The sequence below is a fragment of the Etheostoma spectabile genome, unplaced genomic scaffold, assembly GCF_008692095.1.
Source record: "Etheostoma spectabile isolate EspeVRDwgs_2016 unplaced genomic scaffold, UIUC_Espe_1.0 scaffold00005820, whole genome shotgun sequence".
In the NCBI taxonomy this organism is placed as follows: Eukaryota; Metazoa; Chordata; class Actinopteri; order Perciformes; family Percidae; genus Etheostoma; species Etheostoma spectabile.
Genome location: NW_022603302.1, coordinates 6,428 through 30,585, shown reverse-complemented (window position 1 = coordinate 30,585; position 24,158 = coordinate 6,428). Strand labels below are relative to the sequence as shown.

At 48.0% G+C, this 24,158-nt stretch overlaps 1 protein-coding gene and 1 long non-coding RNA gene across 3 annotated transcripts; both read right to left on the bottom strand.

Moving 5' to 3' along the window:
• Positions 1–1,052: 1,052 nt before the first annotated feature.
• LOC116677785 (cerebral cavernous malformations 2 protein-like) lies at positions 1,053–20,685 on the bottom strand. 2 transcript variants are annotated; one of them, XM_032508041.1, is made up of 7 exons: positions 20,448–20,685; positions 19,271–19,413; positions 18,768–18,870; positions 6,343–6,445; positions 6,021–6,151; positions 1,982–2,371; positions 1,053–1,807 (listed from the first exon to the last, which is right to left on the bottom strand). In XM_032508041.1, the coding sequence occupies exons 2-6, from the start codon at positions 19,316–19,318 to the stop codon at positions 2,169–2,171; spliced, it is 588 nt and encodes a 195-aa protein (XP_032363932.1). In that variant the 5' UTR covers positions 19,319–19,413; positions 20,448–20,685; the 3' UTR covers positions 1,053–1,807; positions 1,982–2,168. The 2 variants fall into 2 exon arrangements, with proteins under 2 accessions (XP_032363932.1, XP_032363931.1); XM_032508040.1 differs by lacking the exons at positions 18,768–18,870; positions 19,271–19,413; positions 20,448–20,685 and adding exons at positions 6,846–6,988; positions 17,122–17,217.
• On the bottom strand, positions 13,464–15,196 carry LOC116677786 (uncharacterized). The gene is made up of 3 exons (XR_004329057.1): positions 15,162–15,196; positions 14,393–14,782; positions 13,464–14,218 (listed from the first exon to the last, which is right to left on the bottom strand). It is a non-coding gene; the product is annotated as an uncharacterized LOC116677786 (long non-coding RNA).
• Positions 20,686–24,158: the final 3,473 nt, after the last annotated feature.

The window sequence follows — 24,158 nt, the reverse complement described above, 5'->3', positions numbered from 1 at the left end:
GTGCCTCGGGTAACCTAACTGACTTACAGCGAGGTGAATGACAGCTTTCGCCAGAGCAGCGTGTGTTGTTTATCGTGCAGACACGTGAGAGAGTGGTCCACCTGAAATATTGCTGTTCATTCTGCTGTCTCCATACACATTATTTGCACTTAACGCTTGTGTTTTACCCACACCAAAGTACCGAAAAGTTCGAATTAAAAGTGTGGGGAGAGCCGTGTGCAAGCTGACGTAGCCGTGCTCTTCTTGGCAAAAGCACGGCTACCGCCGACACAACTTCTTCCGGGCCCTGGCCTGAATCCTGACCGCAGCCTACACATGAGCTCAGTTCAATCAGCGCCACATGCTCTATATAAAGGACCCAATGTGTCCCACTCCCTTAATCCATGGTGCGGTTACCCAGAGTTCCTCGCTTTCGCTTGACGTTAATTTATGCAATTTAACCAGGAAATAGACCCGTTTTTGATAATATCTCCGGAGGGGAAGGTCGTACGGACTATTGCTTGGCACCACTGGGAAGCCAGTAAGGGCTTTTGGGGGGGTAGGTCTAGCTGCCATAGCTCTGGCACCTTCCTGTCAAACGTTATAAGCCGAACAAAAACGGCAGCGCCTGGTCTCCTGTTAACCCGGCCCGTTGACACGGAGAGCAGCGTGTTGCCGCCCCCTCGTGGCCAAGTTGTGTAAGTTGTGTGCCAGCTTGACCTCTGACGCTCTCCACCTGAGCGGGCTGCTCGAGCCTCACTGGGATGGACAGGAGGACAGCTTTGATTCACCACGTATCCACTATTCCCACAGCCAACAATGGGACTGAAGCAGGGAGGAGGGAACATTAAAAACTAATAAAATGTTGAATATGTTTGAATTCAGTACGGCCTAATCTTGTCTCTGTATTCAAAGTAGACGTGGCTTATTACTCTTAGCACTGGGGCTTCATTAGTGCTGAACATATGACAATATATAAAACCAGACGAGAAATGAGTGCGTGCCAAGAAATGATGAAAATGTGTTTTTTCAGCAACAGCTTTATTGAATAAAACACATTCAAATAGAGCTACACACCAATGCAAACACATACTTTTCTCAAAATAAGTGTCTACAGACAAGAACATGACTTTGACCTAATAATAACAACAACAATACTAACAATCATTATTATAGGCATTACCTATGCAGAGGGGGATCAGATCTGTGATGTGGGTGGAGAGCTACAGACCTAAGCAAGCTGTGCTTGCCTCCGACTTCAGCTCAGCTTTGAAAAGCCTTCCGTAGACTCTGAGTCTAGACAGGACCTAGCGCAGCAATCCCACTAGCTATCAGTCTGACTGCGTTCATGTGGGCACATTAAAACATTCACAAAGACAGTTACAGAACAAAGCTCGTCAGTGCAATGCTCAGTTTCCAGGGACTGAGGACAACGGGAGGGAAAATCGCAACTCCAAGCATCCAGCATGCAATAACAACTATTATATACCATTATATAAACTATTATGTTATAACATATTGCATTATACACTTACTTTCTTACATTTAACATTTACTTTGGTCATTCAGTGTCACTCTAATTCAAATAAAACGTGCATCTTTTTTCAGTTGAACAGTTTCTTTAGCCTGCACTTGGTAAGCTGGCAAACCATAAGATCCTTCACTTTCGTCTGACAGACCCTTCTCTTCCACTTTCACCGACAGATCCAACGCCTCCAACAGACCCATATCTTCTTCCAACAGACCGCTCTTCCTGGGGCTGGCCAAAGTCCTCCAATTTGGTGGGTGGCGGTGGCAGGGACGGGATGAGGGCAGCTTGATTCTGCAACTTATACAAATAGAACAATGACGATAAGTAATAGCAATAGCCATTGTTATTGTGGCAATAGTAATTTGAAAAGCTTCATTTGCACAGCGCCTTTATAAAAAAAAACAGACAGTGCTTGGGAAAAAGCAACCACCAAAAAGAAACAAAGAACCACATGAACATATCAAAACAAACCTTGTAGGGGACAGTCTGACGCAGCCTCCAAATCCTCATTCTTCACTTTGTCCAGGGTGAGTTTCCCCGGGATCAGCAGCTGCTGCAGTCTGGCCTGCGGCAAGGCCCATTTGGTGGCAAAGATTTTGAAGATGCACATGGTCTACGTAGGCTCCATTCTGGATAAAGGCCACGCAGGACATGAAGGTCAGCGTGTTGAGGAGCAAACCTCCCTCCATCTCCTTTGGGAGCCTCTGCAAGGATGTTGCCATCCAGGGCCTGCCGTGCTATGTGTACACCTCCAGCTCAGGAGAGCTTTGGTGTTGTCTGAGGCCACGGGGGTGAAGTCTGCGTCCGGTGCGGGGCAGAGAATTGGCGAGGCGCCGGGCCGACATCGTCTCAATCTGCCACCTTTCTCCCCAAGAAGAAAAGAAGAACGTTAAATTCATCGACAAATAGGAGAGAATTTAATGATGTAGTCCAAACGCATTTATTTAAAAGTACTTTACCAGTTTATTACAATTGCAGGAGGCCCACCTTCATATTTATTTCAATGCAAAGAGACCCGGGTTGCAGGTGTGGAACTCTTTAATGCTAGAAAGTGTCATTTTGCGCTCCAATCAGCTTCAAACTTAACCAGATGACTAACGCTAAATCAGGCGAGTACCACCCATGTGTAGAGTGAAGAAACGGATGACGGACTCCACCCCATAGTTGGAAAAGATCAAGGTTTTTTTCAACCATTTAACAAGGAAAATGAAAAGGTGCGAATGAACTGAAAATGACTCACTTTTGGTTCTCTGGGTCTGTCTGAAGGAGCCCCTCTTCCTCTCTCTCCTCCTCCTCCTCCTCCTCCTCCTCCTGTTCCCCTAGTACGGCGTCGGCGTCTTTTTCCCCTCCTCCTGCTCCTCCTCCTCCTCCTAACAACAGGTGAAACACAGAGCAAGTTACACAATGTAACTGTGTGTGTGTGTGTGTGTGTGTGTGTGTGTGCGCGCGCGCGCGTGCGTGCGTGCGTGCTTAGACTTGGACTTCTTTGTATTGAAATTTCCAGCAGCACTTTTAGCAAGAGAAAAAGAAATGAAAAAATAGAAAAAAGACAGTATAAAGACAACAAAATAACAATAATAACAAATATAAGAACATTTGTCAAATAAACAAAGAAAAGACCATCAACTATCATTAAAGTGTCAGTGTTGAGTCCAGTACTGAAGTGATAAAGTGACCAGGTGTGAATTGAAGTCCAGGTGTGCATGTATGTATGTCTGTGTGTGTACTGTGTGTATGTCTACTGTGTGTATGTATGTGTACTGTGTGTGTGTATGTGTACTGTGTGTGTGTATCTATGTATGTGTACTGTATGTTTGCATGTATGTATGTATGTATGTATGTATGTATTTATTGTGTGTGTGTGTGTGTGTGTATGTATGTCTGTGTGTGTACTGTGTGTATGTCTACTGTGTGTATGTATGTGTACTGTGTGTGTGTATGTGTACTGTGTGTGTGTATGTGTGTATCTATGTATGTGTACTGTATGTTTGCATGTATGTATGTATGTATGTATGCATGTATGTATGGTGTGTGTGTGTGTGTGTGTGTGTGTGTGTGTGTGTGTGTCTCTCACTCACTCACACACACTCCCTCCCTAGGCCCAGTAACTGGCTCTGGGTCTGACCTTTGACCTCCATGGCTAGAGGCCTCCACTCTAAGCCCCAATAACCAGGACTGAGGCTGGGATAACACCCTCCAGCACCCACATGCTCCCTGCTGAGGCCCAGTAACTGGCTCTGAGTCTGACCTCTGACCTCCAGGGCTCTCAGCCTGCTCCATAAGGCCCAAAAAGATGCAAATGGGTGCAAACTGGCTAAAACAACCCTCTCCTGGCCCTAACCGTAACCCGCACAGACTTGTGCTCGGCACCACTGGAAAGCCAGTAAGTGCTTTTGGGGGGGTGCGTCTAACTGCCTCGCCTCTGGCACCTCCACGTCAAAAGTTACAGGCCAGAGAAAAAGTGCCCCCGGGGTGCACTTCTGCTTCAACCCCTTATCCTAACCCTAACCCTAACCCTAACCCCTGACCCTAACCCCTGACCCTAACCCCCCTGACCCTAACCCCCCTGACCCTAACCCCTGACCCTAACCCCCCTGACCCTAACCCCTGACCCTAACCCCCCTGACCCTAACCCCTGACCCTAACCCCTGACCCTAACCCCCGACCCTAACCCCCCTGACCCTAACCCCTGACCCTAACCCTCCGACCCTAACCCCTGACCCTAACCCCTAACCCTAACCCTAACCCCCCTGACCCTAACCCCTAACCCTAACCCCTGACCCTAACCCTCCGACCCTAACCCCTGACCCTAACCCCTGACCCTAACCCCTAACCCTAACCCCCCTGACCCTAACCCCTGACCCTAACCCCTGACCCTAACCCCTGACCCTAACCCCTGACCCTAACCCCTGACCCTAACCCCTGACCCTAACCCCTGACCCTAACCCCCCTGACCCTAACCCCTAACCCTCTCCTCCTGCTCCTCCTCCTCCTCCTAACAACAGGTGAAACACATCAGGGAGAAAACACAGAGCAGAGAGTAGAACGAGACGTTTGAAACTGTCGTCTGAGCTCCAGTTAGCCTAAAAATCCAGAGGAATGTCAGACCCACATTTAAGCTATGAATTAGTTCTAAAGATGCAGAAATACACCTATGCCCATTGATCCATTAGATAACACCCTTACCCTGTCTGTGGGACAGCTTGTAGAGTACGTCCAGCTCCAGAGGGGCACCGGCAGCACATGGTCCTGGAAGAGCTTTTGCAGAGCAGACAGGTCCACTTTAAAAGAAAAGAAAAAAAAAAAAAAAAAAAAACCTCTGTCGGGTCAAAGTCATAGGGGCAAAGCGTCAAGTCCCGGACATGCACCAGGTAAGAGAGCGCCCTGCTGGTAAGGGAAGCCTTGGAGTCTGGGTGGCTCAAGCCGCAAGTGACCAGCACTGCACTGCCCTGATGTTTGAAAGGATGGTTGCAATGGATGGGCGTACATCTGTAGGAAGGTTGTCCTGCCCGTCTTCGACAGCACGCTCGCAATGGCCTGGCCCACGTCCATACTCTCGGTGGGACGCAGGGTTGGTGGTGGGTTGCTTCTGGACAGTGGGGCGGGTCATGTCCTTCTCTGGCAGGTGGTTGAAGGGTCGGAAAAACTCTCAGTTACCTCATTTAGCAGTTCGGCCGCAAGTGTGCCATACAAGCTTGGATTTTTCAGGCTGAAGTCCGGCTCTGTCAGGCTGCTGGGGACGGCGTAGAGCGTCAGGACGTAGCCGCCTTCAACGTTTGATATTTTGTGGCCCAGGCAATTTCTAAGTGCCGCCACGCCTTCTGGGCTGCAGCGTGGCAACCACACGGGACAGGTTCAAATAGATCTCTGCAACCATGCCCCTCGTGTGACGCAACTGGATCATGACGCCGTCGACATCAAACGTATACCGGACGCAGTGGGGATTGGCGAGGCTGGTGCAGGGTGCGGTCCAGTGAAAGTCGGCATGAAGGAATTGGCCAAAGTCTCTGTGATTGCCGACCTCCCTCAGGAGAGCTTTGGTGTTGTCTGAGGCCACGGGGGTGAAGTCTGCGTCCGGTGCGGGGCAGAGAATTGGCGAGGCGCCGGGCCGACATCGTCTCAATCTGCCACCTTTCTCCCCAAGAAGAAAAGAAGAACGTTAAATTCATCGACAAATAGGAGAGAATTTAATGATGTAGTCCAAACGCATTTATTTAAAAGTACTTTACCAGTTTATTACAATTGCAGGAGGCCCACCTTCATATTTATTTCAATGCAAAGAGACCCGGGTTGCAGGTGTGGAACTCTTTAATGCTAGGAAGTGTCATTTTGCGCTCCAATCAGCTTCAAACTTAACCAGATGACTAACGCTAAATCAGGCGAGTACCACCCATGTGTAGAGTGAAGAAACGGATGACGGACTCCACCCCATAGTTGGAAAAGATCAAGGTTTTTTTCAACCATTTAACAAGGAAAATGAAAAGGTGCGAATGAACTGAAAATGACTCACTTTTGGTTCTCTGGGTCTGTCTGAAGGAGCCCCTCTTCCTCCTCTCTCCTCCTCCTCCTCCTCCTCCTCCTCCTCCTGTTCCCCTAGTACGGCGTCGGCGTCTTTTTCCCCTCCTCCTGCTCCTCCTCCTCCTAACAACAGGTGAAACACATCAGGGAGAAAACACAGAGCAGAGAGTAGAACGAGACGTTTGAAACTGTCGCCTGAGCTCCAGTTAGCCTAAAAATCCAGAGGAATTTCAGACCCACATTTAAGCCAAGAATTAGTTCTGATGATGCAGAAATACACCGATGCCCATGGATCAATTGGATAACACCCTTACCGTCTGTGGGACAGCTTGTAGAGTACGTCCAGCTCAGTTCTGGGCCCAGTCTGGGCCTGTGGCTTGGAGCCTCCTCGCCCTCCATCCTCTCCTGACCTGCTCTCTGCACATGGAAACAAACAGCACAACAGAACGTTGTTGTTGTTGTTGTTGTTTTTTGATCTATGGATTGACTGGCTCACATCAAATTAGGCCAAGTTAAATTGATACATCTCAGTACATCATTTAATTCAGATGACGTACAGACCAAGCAGGTGCTTCTCATCTTGCGTTAGTGTGTTAAATGACATGCAAACGACCCACACACGACTTCTTAAACAATTGACTACTTCAATTTCGAGCCATGTGTTGACCGCCACCCTAACAGACCAAAAACGTCATGAAAACGCACAGGGACTTGCAAAAGCACTCGATTTCTGAATTGACTGAAATAACGTCGACACAAAACTATAAATTCAGTACCTGCGGGTTAAAAGAAAGAAGGGATTTGGGTTGTTCCTCACCTCGAAGATCGAGATCTCCTCTGTGAAACGCAGCTGCTGCTGCCTCATGTGGCTCTCCTCCCTCTGACTTCCTGTGGCTCACACTGATTGCACCTCTTGGGCCAGCTGCGTGACCACTCCCACGTGCAGCCAGGATAAAGGTGCTGCAGGGGGCAAAGAAAGAATGTTGAGGGCTGGCACCCTTAAAAACATGAATTAAAAATAGAAAATAAAAATTGTATTTCTTTGAAATTGTAACAATAAATGAAGTGCATTGAGACAACTCTGACTGCTTTACCAGTTCATTAAAATTGCATTATTCAGGAGGCCCACCTTCATATTTATTTATATTCATTGCCAGGCTGGCTTCGCAATGACAGATGTGCTAGGAGACGTTGCCAGGCAGTTTCCTAAACCCAACCGGGCTATAACAGCAATGCCCCCGGGAGCATTTAATCAGTACTTCCACTTTTACCAGAGTATTCTTTAACACAAGTATCTGTACTTCTACTTAAGTACGGAAAGGGTTAGGGTTACAAGTACAGATACTTGTGTTAAAGAATACTCTGGTAAAAGTGGAAGTACTGATTAAACTTCTTTACTCAAGTAAAAGTAACAAAGTACAGGCTTGGAAATTTACTTAAAGTATAAAAGTAAAAGTAGCCTTGCGAAAGCTACCTGGAGCACAAAAATGTTACTAGAGAGACACTGAGGAACTTCAGTGGACATGGAGGACACGTCTTTATATGGCAAAGGCTACATTTTAAATGGATTTCTGCCAACAGGCCTAAAACATAACATATATGATTATTATGACAGAAACTGGGACTCCAGGTTAATAAGATTCTGACTCATTAGTAAGATATGAATTCAGTGCGTCTCTCTCTCTGTGTGTGTGCGTGTCCCTCTCTCTGTGTGTGTGCGTGTCCCTCTCTCTGTGTGTGTGCGTGTCCCTCTCTCTGTGTGTGTGCGTGTCTGTAGTCAGAACATAGCCTCAGACCGATACCTTCTAACACACGCTTTTAGCTGGTCTACAACACAGACCACAGCGATGCAACGTACATGGATTCATTGTAGGCTACTCGCGTTTCCAGGTGCTCGCAGCCAGCCACTCTGCCCACACGAGCACACCTTGCCACGGCTAGAGCACGCAACAACTGCCACCACAAAGTCGTTTCTGCAAACACACTTGACTCACCCCTCTCTGTCTTCTTTTGCCTTTGACTGTCACTCCTTTCCAACAACGCACTGGGCGGATATATTCCTCCGTTAGCTACAACTCCACCGGCGCCGCTGACGGAAGATAAACAACTGTGTCAACTTCCTGTCATGAAATTGACATGTGACTTCCTTTGGATATCAAATTAAAAGCATCAAAACGGAAGTTGCTGTCTCTTTTGTTGTAATGTCTTGGAAAACAGATCCACTTTTTTAAATTGTCTTCTTTTAAAATAACTTGTTGTGTGTGTGTGTGTGTGTGTGTGTGTGTGTGTGTGTGTGTGTGTGTGTGTGTGTGTGTGTGTGGGGTGTGTGTGTGTGTGTGTGTGTGTGTGTGTGTGTGTCTCTCACTCACTCACACACACTCCCTCCCTAGGCCCAGTAACTGGCTCTGGGTCTGACCTTTGACCTCCATGGCTACAGGCCTCCACTCTAAGCCCCAATAACCAGGACTGAGGCTGGGATAACACCCTCCAGCACCCACATGCTCCCTGCTGAGGCCCAGTAACTGGCTCTGAGTCTGACCTCTGACCTCCAGGGCTCTCAGCCTGCTCCATAAGGCCCAAAAAGATGCAAATGGGTGCAAACTGGCTAAAACAACCCTCGCCTGGCCCTAACCGTAACCCGCACAGACTTGTGCTCGGCACCACTGGAAAGCCAGTAAGTGCTTTTGGGGGGGTGCGTCTAACTGCCTCGCCTCTGGCACCTTCACGTCAAAAGTTACAGGCCAGAGAAAAAGTGCCCCCGGGGTGCACTTCTGCTTCAACCCTCTATCCTGCAGGCCCTTGCTACGAGCAGTTACACATATGTACACGTCCTTTGCTACAGAGAGCAGCTCTGATGTTGCCGTCCCTCTGGTGGCCGCCGGGGACACCGCACCCTCTGACACTTAGAAAAATTGTGTGAAATCTTGCTACAAAGGCTACACATGTGATACTGTGTGTATCCATGGAGTCTCTGGCTCTCTGTATCTCTCTGTCTCTGTGTGTGTGTGCGTGCGTGCTTAGACTTGGACTCCTCTGTATTGAAATTTGCAGCCGCACTTTTAGCAAGAGAAAAATAAATGAAAAAATAGAAAAAAGACAGTATAAAGACAACAAAGTAACAACAATAACAAATATGAGAACATTTGTCAAATAAACAAAGAAAAGACCATCGACTATCATTAAAGTGTCAGTGTTGAGTCCAGTACTGAAGTGATAAAGGGACCAGGTGTGAATTGAAGTCCAGGTGTGCATGTATGTATGTCTGTGTGTGTACTGTGTGTATGTCTACTGTGTGTATGTATGTGTACTGTGTGTGTGTATGTGTACTGTGTGTGTGTATGTGTGTATGTGTACTGTGTGTATCTATGTATGCGTACTGTATGTTTGCATGTATGTATGTATGTATGCATGTATGTATTGTGTGTGTGTGTGTGTGTGTGTGTGTGTGTGTGTCTCTCACTCACTCACACACACTCCCTCCCTAGGCCCAGTAACTGGCTCTGGGTCTGACCTTTGACCTCCATGGCTACAGGCCTCCACTCTAAGCCCCAATAACCAGGACTGAGGCTGGGTTAACACCCTCCAGCACCCACATGCTCCCTGCTGAGGCCCAGCAACTGGCTCTGAGTCTGGCCTCTGACCTCCAGGGCTCTCAGCCTGCTCCATAAGGCCCAAAAAGATGCAAATGGGTGCAAACTGGCTAAAACAACCCTCGCCTGGCCCTAACCGTAACCCGCACAGACTTGTGCTCGGCACCACTGGAAAGCCAGTAAGTGCTTTTGGGGGGGTGCGTCTAACTGCCTCGCCTCTGGCACCTTCACGTCAAAAGTTACAGGCCAGAGAAAAAGTGCCCCCGGGGTGCACTTCTGCTTCAACCCTCTATCCTGCAGGCCCTTGCTACGAGCAGTTACACATATGTACACGTCCTTTGCTACAGAGAGCAGCTCTGATGTTGCCGTCCCTCTGGTGGCCGCCGGGGACACCGCACCCTCTGACACTTAGAAAAATTGTGTGAAATCTTGCTACAAAGGCTACACATGTGATACTGTGTGTATCCATGGAGTCTCTGGCTCTCTGTATCTCTCTGTCTCTGTGTGTGTGTGCGTGCGTGCTTAGACTTGGACTCCTCTGTATTGAAATTTGCAGCCGCACTTTTAGCAAGAGAAAAATAAATGAAAAAATAGAAAAAAGACAGTATAAAGACAACAAAGTAACAACAATAACAAATATGAGAACATTTGTCAAATAAACAAAGAAAAGACCATCGACTATCATTAAAGTGTCAGTGTTGAGTCCAGTACTGAAGTGATAAAGGGACCAGGTGTGAATTGAAGTCCAGGTGTGCATGTATGTATGTCTGTGTGTGTACTGTGTGTATGTCTACTGTGTGTATGTATGTGTACTGTGTGTGTGTATGTGTACTGTGTGTGTGTATGTGTGTATGTGTACTGTGTGTATCTATGTATGCGTACTGTATGTTTGCATGTATGTATGTATGTATGCATGTATGTATTGTGTGTGTGTGTGTGTGTGTGTGTGTGTGTGTGTCTCTCACTCACTCACACACACTCCCTCCCTAGGCCCAGTAACTGGCTCTGGGTCTGACCTTTGACCTCCATGGCTACAGGCCTCCACTCTAAGCCCCAATAACCAGGACTGAGGCTGGGTTAACACCCTCCAGCACCCACATGCTCCCTGCTGAGGCCCAGCAACTGGCTCTGAGTCTGGCCTCTGACCTCCAGGGCTCTCAGCCTGCTCCATAAGGCCCAAAAAGATGCAAATGGGTGCAAACTGGCTAAAACAACCCTCGCCTGGCCCTAACCGTAACCCGCACAGACTTGTGCTCGGCACCACTGGAAAGCCAGTAAGTGCTTTTGGGGGGGTGCGTCTAACTGCCTCGCCTCTGGCACCTTCACGTCAAAAGTTACAGGCCAGAGAAAAAGTGCCCCCGGGGTGCACTTCTGCTTCAACCCTCTATCCTGCAGGCCCTTGCTACGAGCAGTTACACATATGTACACGTCCTTTGCTACAGAGAGCAGCTCTGATGTTGCCGTCCCTCTGGTGGCCGCCGGGGACACCGCACCCTCTGACACTTAGAAAAATTGTGTGAAATCTTGCTACAAAGGCTACACATGTGATACTGTGTGTATCCATGGAGTCTCTGGCTCTCTGTATCTCTCTGTCTCTGTGTGTGTGTGCGTGCGTGCTTAGACTTGGACTCCTCTGTATTGAAATTTGCAGCCGCACTTTTAGCAAGAGAAAAATAAATGAAAAAATAGAAAAAAGACAGTATAAAGACAACAAAGTAACAACAATAACAAATATGAGAACATTTGTCAAATAAACAAAGAAAAGACCATCGACTATCATTAAAGTGTCAGTGTTGAGTCCAGTACTGAAGTGATAAAGGGACCAGGTGTGAATTGAAGTCCAGGTGTGCATGTATGTATGTCTGTGTGTGTACTGTGTGTATGTCTACTGTGTGTATGTATGTGTACTGTGTGTGTGTATGTGTACTGTGTGTGTGTATGTGTGTATGTGTACTGTGTGTATCTATGTATGCGTACTGTATGTTTGCATGTATGTATGTATGTATGTATGTATGCATGTATGTATTGTGTGTGTGTGTGTGTGTGTGTGTGTGTGTGTGTGTGTGTGTGGGTGTGTGTGTGTGTGTGCACAACGGCAATGACGGCGTTTCTTACATGTGCACGCTGAAGCAAATATATGCAAAGTATTATTTTGTGACTGGTCACTGGTGCCTTAATCAGAGTACATATGTGTTGACTTTCTCTGATTAAGGGGGGGGAAAAAGAATCTTCCTTTGTGCTTTTAACTGGGGTTATTTCTGATATAAACTCATCTCATTTTAACCCAGGAAGAGCGCGCCTTTGGCGGGGACAGCTGCTGCCAATTCCCCCCTCTCCCACCTGTCCCTCTCTCCGGTCCCTCGCGGTTCATTTTACCCCAGGAAGAGCGCGCCTTGGCGGGGACAGCTGCTGCCAATTCCCCCCTCTCCCACCTGTCCCTCTCTCCGGTCCCTCGCGGTTCATTTTACCCCAGGAAGAGCGCGCCTTGAGCGGGCAGACCTGCTGCAAACTCGCGCGCTGCCTCCGGTCCTAGTCTCCCCCCCCCCCCCCCCCCTCTCTCCCCCCCCACCACCACCTCTACTTTACCGCGGTGAGGACGCGCCGTCAGCGGTCCGAGCTCTGCCAGTCCAGCCCAGCCCCCCCCCCCAGACTCCCACAGCCCCAGTCCCAACCCTCCAGAACCTTGCGCACCGGGCGAACCTGTGTACCCGAACTTAAGCACCCCCCCTCGGACTAAACCCCCCATCCGCACCCGCCAAAGCTCCGTGCCCCTGGTAACCTAAATCAAGTTTCGTGCCTCGGGTAACCTAACTGACTTACAGCGAGGTGAATGACAGCTTTCGCCAGAGCAGCGTGTGTTGTTTATCGTGCAGACACGTGAGAGAGTGGTCCACCTGAAATATTGCTGTTCATTCTGCTGTCTCCATACACATTATTTGCACTTAACGCTTGTGTTTTACCCACACCAAAGTACCGAAAAGTTCGAATTAAAAGTGTGGGGAGAGCCGTGTGCAAGCTGACGTAGCCGTGCTCTTCTTGGCAAAAGCACGGCTACCGCCGACACAACTTCTTCCGGGCCCTGGCCTGAATCCTGACCGCAGCCTACACATGAGCTCAGTTCAATCAGCGCCACATGCTCTATATAAAGGACCCAATGTGTCCCACTCCCTTAATCCATGGTGCGGTTACCCAGAGTTCCTCGCTTTCGCTTGACGTTAATTTATGCAATTTAACCAGGAAATAGACCCGTTTTTGATAATATCTCCGGAGGGGAAGGTCGTACGGACTATTGCTTGGCACCACTGGGAAGCCAGTAAGGGCTTTTGGGGGGGTAGGTCTAGCTGCCATAGCTCTGGCACCTTCCTGTCAAACGTTATAAGCCGAACAAAAACGGCAGCGCCTGGTCTCCTGTTAACCCGGCCCGTTGACACGGAGAGCAGCGTGTTGCCGCCCCCTCGTGGCCAAGTTGTGTAAGTTGTGTGCCAGCTTGACCTCTGACGCTCTCCACCTGAGCGGGCTGCTCGAGCCTCACTGGGATGGACAGGAGGACAGCTTTGATTCACCACGTATCCACTATTCCCACAGCCAACAATGGGACTGAAGCAGGGAGGAGGGAACATTAAAAACTAATAAAATGTTGAATATGTTTGAATTCAGTACGGCCTAATCTTGTCTCTGTATTCAAAGTAGACGTGGCTTATTACTCTTAGCACTGGGGCTTCATTAGTGCTGAACATATGACAATATATAAAACCAGACGAGAAATGAGTGCGTGCCAAGAAATGATGAAAATGTGTTTTTTCAGCAACAGCTTTATTGAATAAAACACATTCAAATAGAGCTACACACCAATGCAAACACATACTTTTCTCAAAATAAGTGTCTACAGACAAGAACATGACTTTGACCTAATAATAACAACAACAATACTAACAATCATTATTATAGGCATTACCTATGCAGAGGGGGATCAGATCTGTGATGTGGGTGGAGAGCTACAGACCTAAGCAAGCTGTGCTTGCCTCCGACTTCAGCTCAGCTTTGAAAAGCCTTCCGTAGACTCTGAGTCTAGACAGGACCTAGCGCAGCAATCCCACTAGCTATCAGTCTGACTGCGTTCATGTGGGCACATTAAAACATTCACAAAGACAGTTACAGAACAAAGCTCGTCAGTGCAATGCTCAGTTTCCAGGGACTGAGGACAACGGGAGGGAAAATCGCAACTCCAAGCATCCAGCATGCAATAACAACTATTATATACCATTATATAAACTATTATGTTATAACATATTGCATTATACACTTACTTTCTTACATTTAACATTTACTTTGGTCATTCAGTGTCACTCTAATTCAAATAAAACGTGCATCTTTTTTCAGTTGAACAGTTTCTTTAGCCTGCACTTGGTAAGCTGGCAAACCATAAGATCCTTCACTTTCGTCTGACAGACCCTTCTCTTCCACTTTCACCGACAGATCCAACGCCTCCAACAGACCCATATCTTCTTCCAACAGACCGCTCTTCCTGGGGCTGGCCAAAGTCCTCCAATTTGGTGGGTGGCGGTGGCAGGGACGGGATGAGGGCAGCTTGATTCTGCAACTTATACAAATAGAACAATGACGATAAGTAATAGCAATAGCCATTGTTATTGTGGCAATAGTAATTTGAAAAGCTTCATTTGCACAGCGCCTTTATAAAAAAAAACAGACAGTGCTTGGGAAAAAGCAACCACCAAAAAGAAACAAAGAACCACATGAACATATCAAAACAAACCTTGTAGGGGACAGTCTGACGCAGCCTCCAAATCCTCATTCTTCACTTTGTCCAGGGTGAGTTTCCCCGGGATCAGCAGCTGCTGCAGTCTGGCCTGCGGCAAGGCCCATTTGGTGGCAAAGATTTTGAAGATGCACATGGTCTACGTAGGCTCCATTCTGGATAAAGGCCACGCAGGACATGAAGGTCAGCGTGTTGAGGAGCAAACCTCCCTCCATCTCCTTTGGGAGCCTCTGCAAGGATGTTGCCATCCAGGGCCTGCCGTGCTATGTGTACACCTCCAGCTCAGGAGAGCTTTGGTGTTGTCTGAGGCCACGGGGGTGAAGTCTGCGTCCGGTGCGGGGCAGAGAATTGGCGAGGCGCCGGGCCGACATCGTCTCAATCTGCCACCTTTCTCCCCAAGAAGAAAAGAAGAACGTTAAATTCATCGACAAATAGGAGAGAATTTAATGATGTAGTCCAAACGCATTTATTTAAAAGTACTTTACCAGTTTATTACAATTGCAGGAGGCCCACCTTCATATTTATTTCAATGCAAAGAGACCCGGGTTGCAGGTGTGGAACTCTTTAATGCTAGAAAGTGTCATTTTGCGCTCCAATCAGCTTCAAACTTAACCAGATGACTAACGCTAAATCAGGCGAGTACCACCCATGTGTAGAGTGAAGAAACGGATGACGGACTCCACCCCATAGTTGGAAAAGATCAAGGTTTTTTTCAACCATTTAACAAGGAAAATGAAAAGGTGCGAATGAACTGAAAATGACTCACTTTTGGTTCTCTGGGTCTGTCTGAAGGAGCCCCTCTTCCTCCTCTCTCCTCCTCCTCCTCCTCCTCCTCCTCCTCCTGTTCCCCTAGTACGGCGTCGGCGTCTTTTTCCCCTCCTCCTGCTCCTCCTCCTCCTCCTAACAACAGGTGAAACACAGAGCAAGTTACACAATGTAACTGTGTGTGTGTGTGTGTGTGTGTGTGTGTGTGTGTGCGCGCGCGCGCGTGCGTGCGTGCGTGCTTAGACTTGGACTTCTTTGTATTGAAATTTCCAGCAGCACTTTTAGCAAGAGAAAAAGAAATGAAAAAATAGAAAAAAGACAGTATAAAGACAACAAAATAACAATAATAACAAATATAAGAACATTTGTCAAATAAACAAAGAAAAGACCATCAACTATCATTAAAGTGTCAGTGTTGAGTCCAGTACTGAAGTGATAAAGTGACCAGGTGTGAATTGAAGTCCAGGTGTGCATGTATGTATGTCTGTGTGTGTACTGTGTGTATGTCTACTGTGTGTATGTATGTGTACTGTGTGTGTGTATGTGTACTGTGTGTGTGTATCTATGTATGTGTACTGTATGTTTGCATGTATGTATGTATGTATGTATGTATGTATTTATTGTGTGTGTGTGTGTGTGTGTGTGTATGTATGTCTGTGTGTGTACTGTGTGTATGTCTACTGTGTGTATGTATGTGTACTGTGTGTGTGTATGTGTACTGTGTGTGTGTATGTGTGTATCTATGTATGTGTACTGTATGTTTGCATGTATGTATGTATGTATGTATGCATGTATGTATGGTGTGTGTGTGTGTGTGTGTGTGTGTGTGTGTGTGTGTGTGTGTCTCTCACTCACTCACACACACTCCCTCCCTAGGCCCAGTAACTGGCTCTGGGTCTGACCTTTGACCTCCATGGCTAGAGGCCTCCACTCTAAGCCCCAATAACCAGGACTGAGGCTGGGATAACACCCTCCAGCACCCACATGCTCCCTGCTGAGGCCCAGTAACTGGCTCTGAGTCTGACCTCTGACCTCCAGGGCTCTCAGCCTGCTCCATAAGGCCCAAAAAGATGCAAATGGGTGCAAACTGGCTAAAACAACCCTCTCCTGGCCCTAACCGTAACCCGCACAGACTTGTGCTCGGCACCACTGGAAAGCCAGTAAGTGCTTTTGGGGGGGTGCGTCTAACTGCCTCGCCTCTGGCACCTCCACGTCAAAAGTTACAGGCCAGAGAAAAAGTGCCCCCGGGGTGCACTTCTGCTTCAACCCCTTATCCTAACCCTAACCCTAACCCTAACCCCTGACCCTAACCCTGACCCTAACCCCCCTGACCCTAACCCCCCTGACCCTAACCCCTGACCCTAACCCCCCTGACCCTAACCCCTGACCCTAACCCCCCTGACCCTAACCCCTGACCCTAACCCCTGACCCTAACCCCCGACCCTAACCCCCCTGACCCTAACCCCTGACCCTAACCCTCCGACCCTAACCCCTGACCCTAACCCCTAACCCTAACCCTAACCCCCCTGACCCTAACCCCTAACCCTAACCCCTGACCCTAACCCTCCGACCCTAACCCCTGACCCTAACCCCTGACCCTAACCCCTAACCCTAACCCCCCTGACCCTAACCCCTGACCCTAACCCTGACCCTAACCCCTGACCCTAACCCCTGACCCTAACCCCTGACCCTAACCCCTGACCCTAACCCCTGACCCTAACCCCCCTGACCCTAACCCCTAACCCTCTCCTCCTGCTCCTCCTCCTCCTCCTAACAACAGGTGAAACACATCAGGGAGAAAACACAGAGCAGAGAGTAGAACGAGACGTTTGAAACTGTCGTCTGAGCTCCAGTTAGCCTAAAAATCCAGAGGAATGTCAGACCCACATTTAAGCTATGAATTAGTTCTAAAGATGCAGAAATACACCTATGCCCATTGATCCATTAGATAACACCCTTACCCTGTCTGTGGGACAGCTTGTAGAGTACGTCCAGCTCCAGAGGGGCACCGGCAGCACATGGTCCTGGAAGAGCTTTTGCAGAGCAGACAGGTCCACTTTAAAAGAAAAGAAAAAAAAAAAAAAAAAAAAACCTCTGTCGGGTCAAAGTCATAGGGGCAAAGCGTCAAGTCCCGGACATGCACCAGGTAAGAGAGCGCCCTGCTGGTAAGGGAAGCCTTGGAGTCTGGGTGGCTCAAGCCGCAAGTGACCAGCACTGCACTGCCCTGATGTTTGAAAGGATGGTTGCAATGGATGGGCGTACATCTGTAGGAAGGTTGTCCTGCCCGTCTTCGACAGCACGCTCGCAATGGCCTGGCCCACGTCCATACTCTCGGTGGGACGCAGGGTTGGTGGTGGGTTGCTTCTGGACAGTGGGGCGGGTCATGTCCTTCTCTGGCAGGTGGTTGAAGGGTCGGAAAAACTCTCAGTTACCTCATTTAGCAGTTCGGCCGCAAGTGTGCCATACAAGCTTGGATTTTTCAGGCTGAAGTCCGGCTCTGTCAGGCTGCTGGGGACGGCGTAGAGCGTCAGGACGTAGCCGCCTTCAACGTTTGATATTTTGTGGCCCAGGCAATTTCTAAGTGCCGCCACGCCTTCTGGGCTGCAGCGTGGCAACCACACGGGACAGGTTCAAATAGATCTCTGCAACCATGCCCCTCGTGTGACGCAACTGGATCATGACGCCGTCGACATCAAACGTATACCGGACGCAGTGGGGATTGGCGAGGCTGGTGCAGGGTGCGGTCCAGTGAAAGTCGGCATGAAGGAATTGGCCAAAGTCTCTGTGATTGCCGACCTCCCTCAGGAGAGCTTTGGTGTTGTCTGAGGCCACGGGGGTGAAGTCTGCGTCCGGTGCGGGGCAGAGAATTGGCGAGGCGCCGGGCCGACATCGTCTCAATCTGCCACCTTTCTCCCCAAGAAGAAAAGAAGAACGTTAAATTCATCGACAAATAGGAGAGAATTTAATGATGTAGTCCAAACGCATTTATTTAAAAGTACTTTACCAGTTTATTACAATTGCAGGAGGCCCACCTTCATATTTATTTCAATGCAAAGAGACCCGGGTTGCAGGTGTGGAACTCTTTAATGCTAGGAAGTGTCATTTTGCGCTCCAATCAGCTTCAAACTTAACCAGATGACTAACGCTAAATCAGGCGAGTACCACCCATGTGTAGAGTGAAGAAACGGATGACGGACTCCACCCCATAGTTGGAAAAGATCAAGGTTTTTTTCAACCATTTAACAAGGAAAATGAAAAGGTGCGAATGAACTGAAAATGACTCACTTTTGGTTCTCTGGGTCTGTCTGAAGGAGCCCCTCTTCCTCCTCTCTCCTCCTCCTCCTCCTCCTCCTCCTCCTCCTGTTCCCCTAGTACGGCGTCGGCGTCTTTTTCCCCTCCTCCTGCTCCTCCTCCTCCTAACAACAGGTGAAACACATCAGGGAGAAAACACAGAGCAGAGAGTAGAACGAGACGTTTGAAACTGTCGCCTGAGCTCCAGTTAGCCTAAAAATCCAGAGGAATTTCAGACCCACATTTAAGCCAAGAATTAGTTCTGATGATGCAGAAATACACCGATGCCCATGGATCAATTGGATAACACCCTTACCGTCTGTGGGACAGCTTGTAGAGTACGTCCAGCTCAGTTCTGGGCCCAGTCTGGGCCTGTGGCTTGGAGCCTCCTCGCCCTCCATCCTCTCCTGACCTGCTCTCTGCACATGGAAACAAACAGCACAACAGAACGTTGTTGTTGTTGTTGTTGTTTTTTGATCTATGGATTGACTGGCTCACATCAAATTAGGCCAAGTTAAATTGATACATCTCAGTACATCATTTAATTCAGATGACGTACAGACCAAGCAGGTGCTTCTCATCTTGCGTTAGTGTGTTAAATGACATGCAAACGACCCACACACGACTTCTTAAACAATTGACTACTTCAATTTCGAGCCATGTGTTGACCGCCACCCTAACAGACCAAAAACGTCATGAAAACGCACAGGGACTTGCAAAAGCACTCGATTTCTGAATTGACTGAAATAACGTCGACACAAAACTATAAATTCAGTACCTGCGGGTTAAAAGAAAGAAGGGATTTGGGTTGTTCCTCACCTCGAAGATCGAGATCTCCTCTGTGAAACGCAGCTGCTGCTGCCTCATGTGGCTCTCCTCCCTCTGACTTCCTGTGGCTCACACTGATTGCACCTCTTGGGCCAGCTGCGTGACCACTCCCACGTGCAGCCAGGATAAAGGTGCTGCAGGGGGCAAAGAAAGAATGTTGAGGGCTGGCACCCTTAAAAACATGAATTAAAAATAGAAAATAAAAATTGTATTTCTTTGAAATTGTAACAATAAATGAAGTGCATTGAGACAACTCTGACTGCTTTACCAGTTCATTAAAATTGCATTATTCAGGAGGCCCACCTTCATATTTATTTATATTCATTGCCAGGCTGGCTTCGCAATGACAGATGTGCTAGGAGACGTTGCCAGGCAGTTTCCTAAACCCAACCGGGCTATAACAGCAATGCCCCCGGGAGCATTTAATCAGTACTTCCACTTTTACCAGAGTATTCTTTAACACAAGTATCTGTACTTCTACTTAAGTACGGAAAGGGTTAGGGTTACAAGTACAGATACTTGTGTTAAAGAATACTCTGGTAAAAGTGGAAGTACTGATTAAACTTCTTTACTCAAGTAAAAGTAACAAAGTACAGGCTTGGAAATTTACTTAAAGTATAAAAGTAAAAGTAGCCTTGCGAAAGCTACCTGGAGCACAAAAATGTTACTAGAGAGACACTGAGGAACTTCAGTGGACATGGAGGACACGTCTTTATATGGCAAAGGCTACATTTTAAATGGATTTCTGCCAACAGGCCTAAAACATAACATATATGATTATTATGACAGAAACTGGGACTCCAGGTTAATAAGATTCTGACTCATTAGTAAGATATGAATTCAGTGCGTCTCTCTCTCTGTGTGTGTGCGTGTCCCTCTCTCTGTGTGTGTGCGTGTCCCTCTCTCTGTGTGTGTGCGTGTCCCTCTCTCTGTGTGTGTGCGTGTCTGTAGTCAGAACATAGCCTCAGACCGATACCTTCTAACACACGCTTTTAGCTGGTCTACAACACAGACCACAGCGATGCAACGTACATGGATTCATTGTAGGCTACTCGCGTTTCCAGGTGCTCGCAGCCAGCCACTCTGCCCACACGAGCACACCTTGCCACGGCTAGAGCACGCAACAACTGCCACCACAAAGTCGTTTCTGCAAACACACTTGACTCACCCCTCTCTGTCTTCTTTTGCCTTTGACTGTCACTCCTTTCCAACAACGCACTGGGCGGATATATTCCTCCGTTAGCTACAACTCCACCGGCGCCGCTGACGGAAGATAAACAACTGTGTCAACTTCCTGTCATGAAATTGACATGTGACTTCCTTTGGATATCAAATTAAAAGCATCAAAACGGAAGTTGCTGTCTCTTTTGTTGTAATGTCTTGGAAAACAGATCCACTTTTTTAAATTGTCTTCTTTTAAAATAACTTGTTGTGTGTGTGTGTGTGTGTGTGTGTGTGGTGTGTGTGTGTGTGTGTGGTGTGTGTGTGTGTGTGTGTGGGTGTGTGTGTGTGTGTGTGTGTGTGTGTGTGTGTGTCTCTCACTCACTCACACACACTCCCTCCCTAGGCCCAGTAACTGGCTCTGGGTCTGACCTTTGACCTCCATGGCTACAGGCCTCCACTCTAAGCCCCAATAACCAGGACTGAGGCTGGGATAACACCCTCCAGCACCCACATGCTCCCTGCTGAGGCCCAGTAACTGGCTCTGAGTCTGACCTCTGACCTCCAGGGCTCTCAGCCTGCTCCATAAGGCCCAAAAAGATGCAAATGGGTGCAAACTGGCTAAAACAACCCTCGCCTGGCCCTAACCGTAACCCGCACAGACTTGTGCTCGGCACCACTGGAAAGCCAGTAAGTGCTTTTGGGGGGGTGCGTCTAACTGCCTCGCCTCTGGCACCTTCACGTCAAAAGTTACAGGCCAGAGAAAAAGTGCCCCCGGGGTGCACTTCTGCTTCAACCCTCTATCCTGCAGGCCCTTGCTACGAGCAGTTACACATATGTACACGTCCTTTGCTACAGAGAGCAGCTCTGATGTTGCCGTCCCTCTGGTGGCCGCCGGGGACACCGCACCCTCTGACACTTAGAAAAATTGTGTGAAATCTTGCTACAAAGGCTACACATGTGATACTGTGTGTATCCATGGAGTCTCTGGCTCTCTGTATCTCTCTGTCTCTGTGTGTGTGTGCGTGCGTGCTTAGACTTGGACTCCTCTGTATTGAAATTTGCAGCCGCACTTTTAGCAAGAGAAAAATAAATGAAAAAATAGAAAAAAGACAGTATAAAGACAACAAAGTAACAACAATAACAAATATGAGAACATTTGTCAAATAAACAAAGAAAAGACCATCGACTATCATTAAAGTGTCAGTGTTGAGTCCAGTACTGAAGTGATAAAGGGACCAGGTGTGAATTGAAGTCCAGGTGTGCATGTATGTATGTCTGTGTGTGTACTGTGTGTATGTCTACTGTGTGTATGTATGTGTACTGTGTGTGTGTATGTGTACTGTGTGTGTGTATGTGTGTATGTGTACTGTGTGTATCTATGTATGCGTACTGTATGTTTGCATGTATGTATGTATGTATGCATGTATGTTGTGTGTGTGTGTGTGTGTGTGTGTGTGTGTGTGTGTCTCTCACTCACTCACACACACTCCCTCCCTAGGCCCAGTAACTGGCTCTGGGTCTGACCTTTGACCTCCATGGCTACAGGCCTCCACTCTAAGCCCCAATAACCAGGACTGAGGCTGGGTTAACACCCTCCAGCACCCACATGCTCCCTGCTGAGGCCCAGCAACTGGCTCTGAGTCTGGCCTCTGACCTCCAGGGCTCTCAGCCTGCTCCATAAGGCCCAAAAAGATGCAAATGGGTGCAAACTGGCTAAAACAACCCTCGCCTGGCCCTAACCGTAACCCGCACAGACTTGTGCTCGGCACCACTGGAAAGCCAGTAAGTGCTTTGGGGGGGTGCGTCTAACTGCCTCGCCTCTGGCACCTTCACGTCAAAAGTTACAGGCCAGAGAAAAAGTGCCCCCGGGGTGCACTTCTGCTTCAACCCTCTATCCTGCAGGCCCTTGCTACGAGCAGTTACACATATGTACACGTCCTTTGCTACAGAGAGCAGCTCTGATGTTGCCGTCCCTCTGGTGGCCGCCGGGGACACCGCACCCTCTGACACTTAGAAAAATTGTGTGAAATCTTGCTACAAAGGCTACACATGTGATACTGTGTGTATCCATGGAGTCTCTGGCTCTCTGTATCTCTCTGTCTCTGTGTGTGTGTGCGTGCGTGCTTAGACTTGGACTCCTCTGTATTGAAATTTGCAGCCGCACTTTTAGCAAGAGAAAAATAAATGAAAAAATAGAAAAAAGACAGTATAAAGACAACAAAGTAACAACAATAACAAATATGAGAACATTTGTCAAATAAACAAAGAAAAGACCATCGACTATCATTAAAGTGTCAGTGTTGAGTCCAGTACTGAAGTGATAAAGGGACCAGGTGTGAATTGAAGTCCAGGTGTGCATGTATGTATGTCTGTGTGTGTACTGTGTGTATGTCTACTGTGTGTATGTATGTGTACTGTGTGTGTGTATGTGTACTGTGTGTGTGTATGTGTGTATGTGTACTGTGTGTATCTATGTATGCGTACTGTATGTTTGCATGTATGTATGTATGTATGCATGTATGTATTGTGTGTGTGTGTGTGTGTGTGTGTGTGTGTGTGTCTCTCACTCACTCACACACACTCCCTCCCTAGGCCCAGTAACTGGCTCTGGGTCTGACCTTTGACCTCCATGGCTACAGGCCTCCACTCTAAGCCCCAATAACCAGGACTGAGGCTGGGTTAACACCCTCCAGCACCCACATGCTCCCTGCTGAGGCCCAGCAACTGGCTCTGAGTCTGGCCTCTGACCTCCAGGGCTCTCAGCCTGCTCCATAAGGCCCAAAAAGATGCAAATGGGTGCAAACTGGCTAAAACAACCCTCGCCTGGCCCTAACCGTAACCCGCACAGACTTGTGCTCGGCACCACTGGAAAGCCAGTAAGTGCTTTTGGGGGGTGCGTCTAACTGCCTCGCCTCTGGCACCTTCACGTCAAAAGTTACAGGCCAGAGAAAAAGTGCCCCCGGGGTGCACTTCTGCTTCAACCCTCTATCCTGCAGGCCCTTGCTACGAGCAGTTACACATATGTACACGTCCTTTGCTACAGAGAGCAGCTCTGATGTTGCCGTCCCTCTGGTGGCCGCCGGGGACACCGCACCCTCTGACACTTAGAAAAATTGTGTGAAATCTTGCTACAAAGGCTACACATGTGATACTGTGTGTATCCATGGAGTCTCTGGCTCTCTGTATCTCTCTGTCTCTGTGTGTGTGTGCGTGCGTGCTTAGACTTGGACTCCTCTGTATTGAAATTTGCAGCCGCACTTTTAGCAAGAGAAAAATAAATGAAAAAATAGAAAAAAGACAGTATAAAGACAACAAAGTAACAACAATAACAAATATGAGAACATTTGTCAAATAAACAAAGAAAAGACCATCGACTATCATTAAAGTGTCAGTGTTGAGTCCAGTACTGAAGTGATAAAGGGACCAGGTGTGAATTGAAGTCCAGGTGTGCATGTATGTATGTCTGTGTGTGTACTGTGTGTATGTCTACTGTGTGTATGTATGTGTACTGTGTGTGTGTATGTGTACTGTGTGTGTGTATGTGTGTATGTGTACTGTGTGTATCTATGTATGCGTACTGTATGTTTGCATGTATGTATGTATGTATGTATGCATGTATGTATTGTGTGTGTGTGTGTGTGTGGTGTGTGTGTGTGTGTGTGTGGGTGTGTGTGTGTGTGTGCACAACGGCAATGACGGCGTTTCTTACATGTGC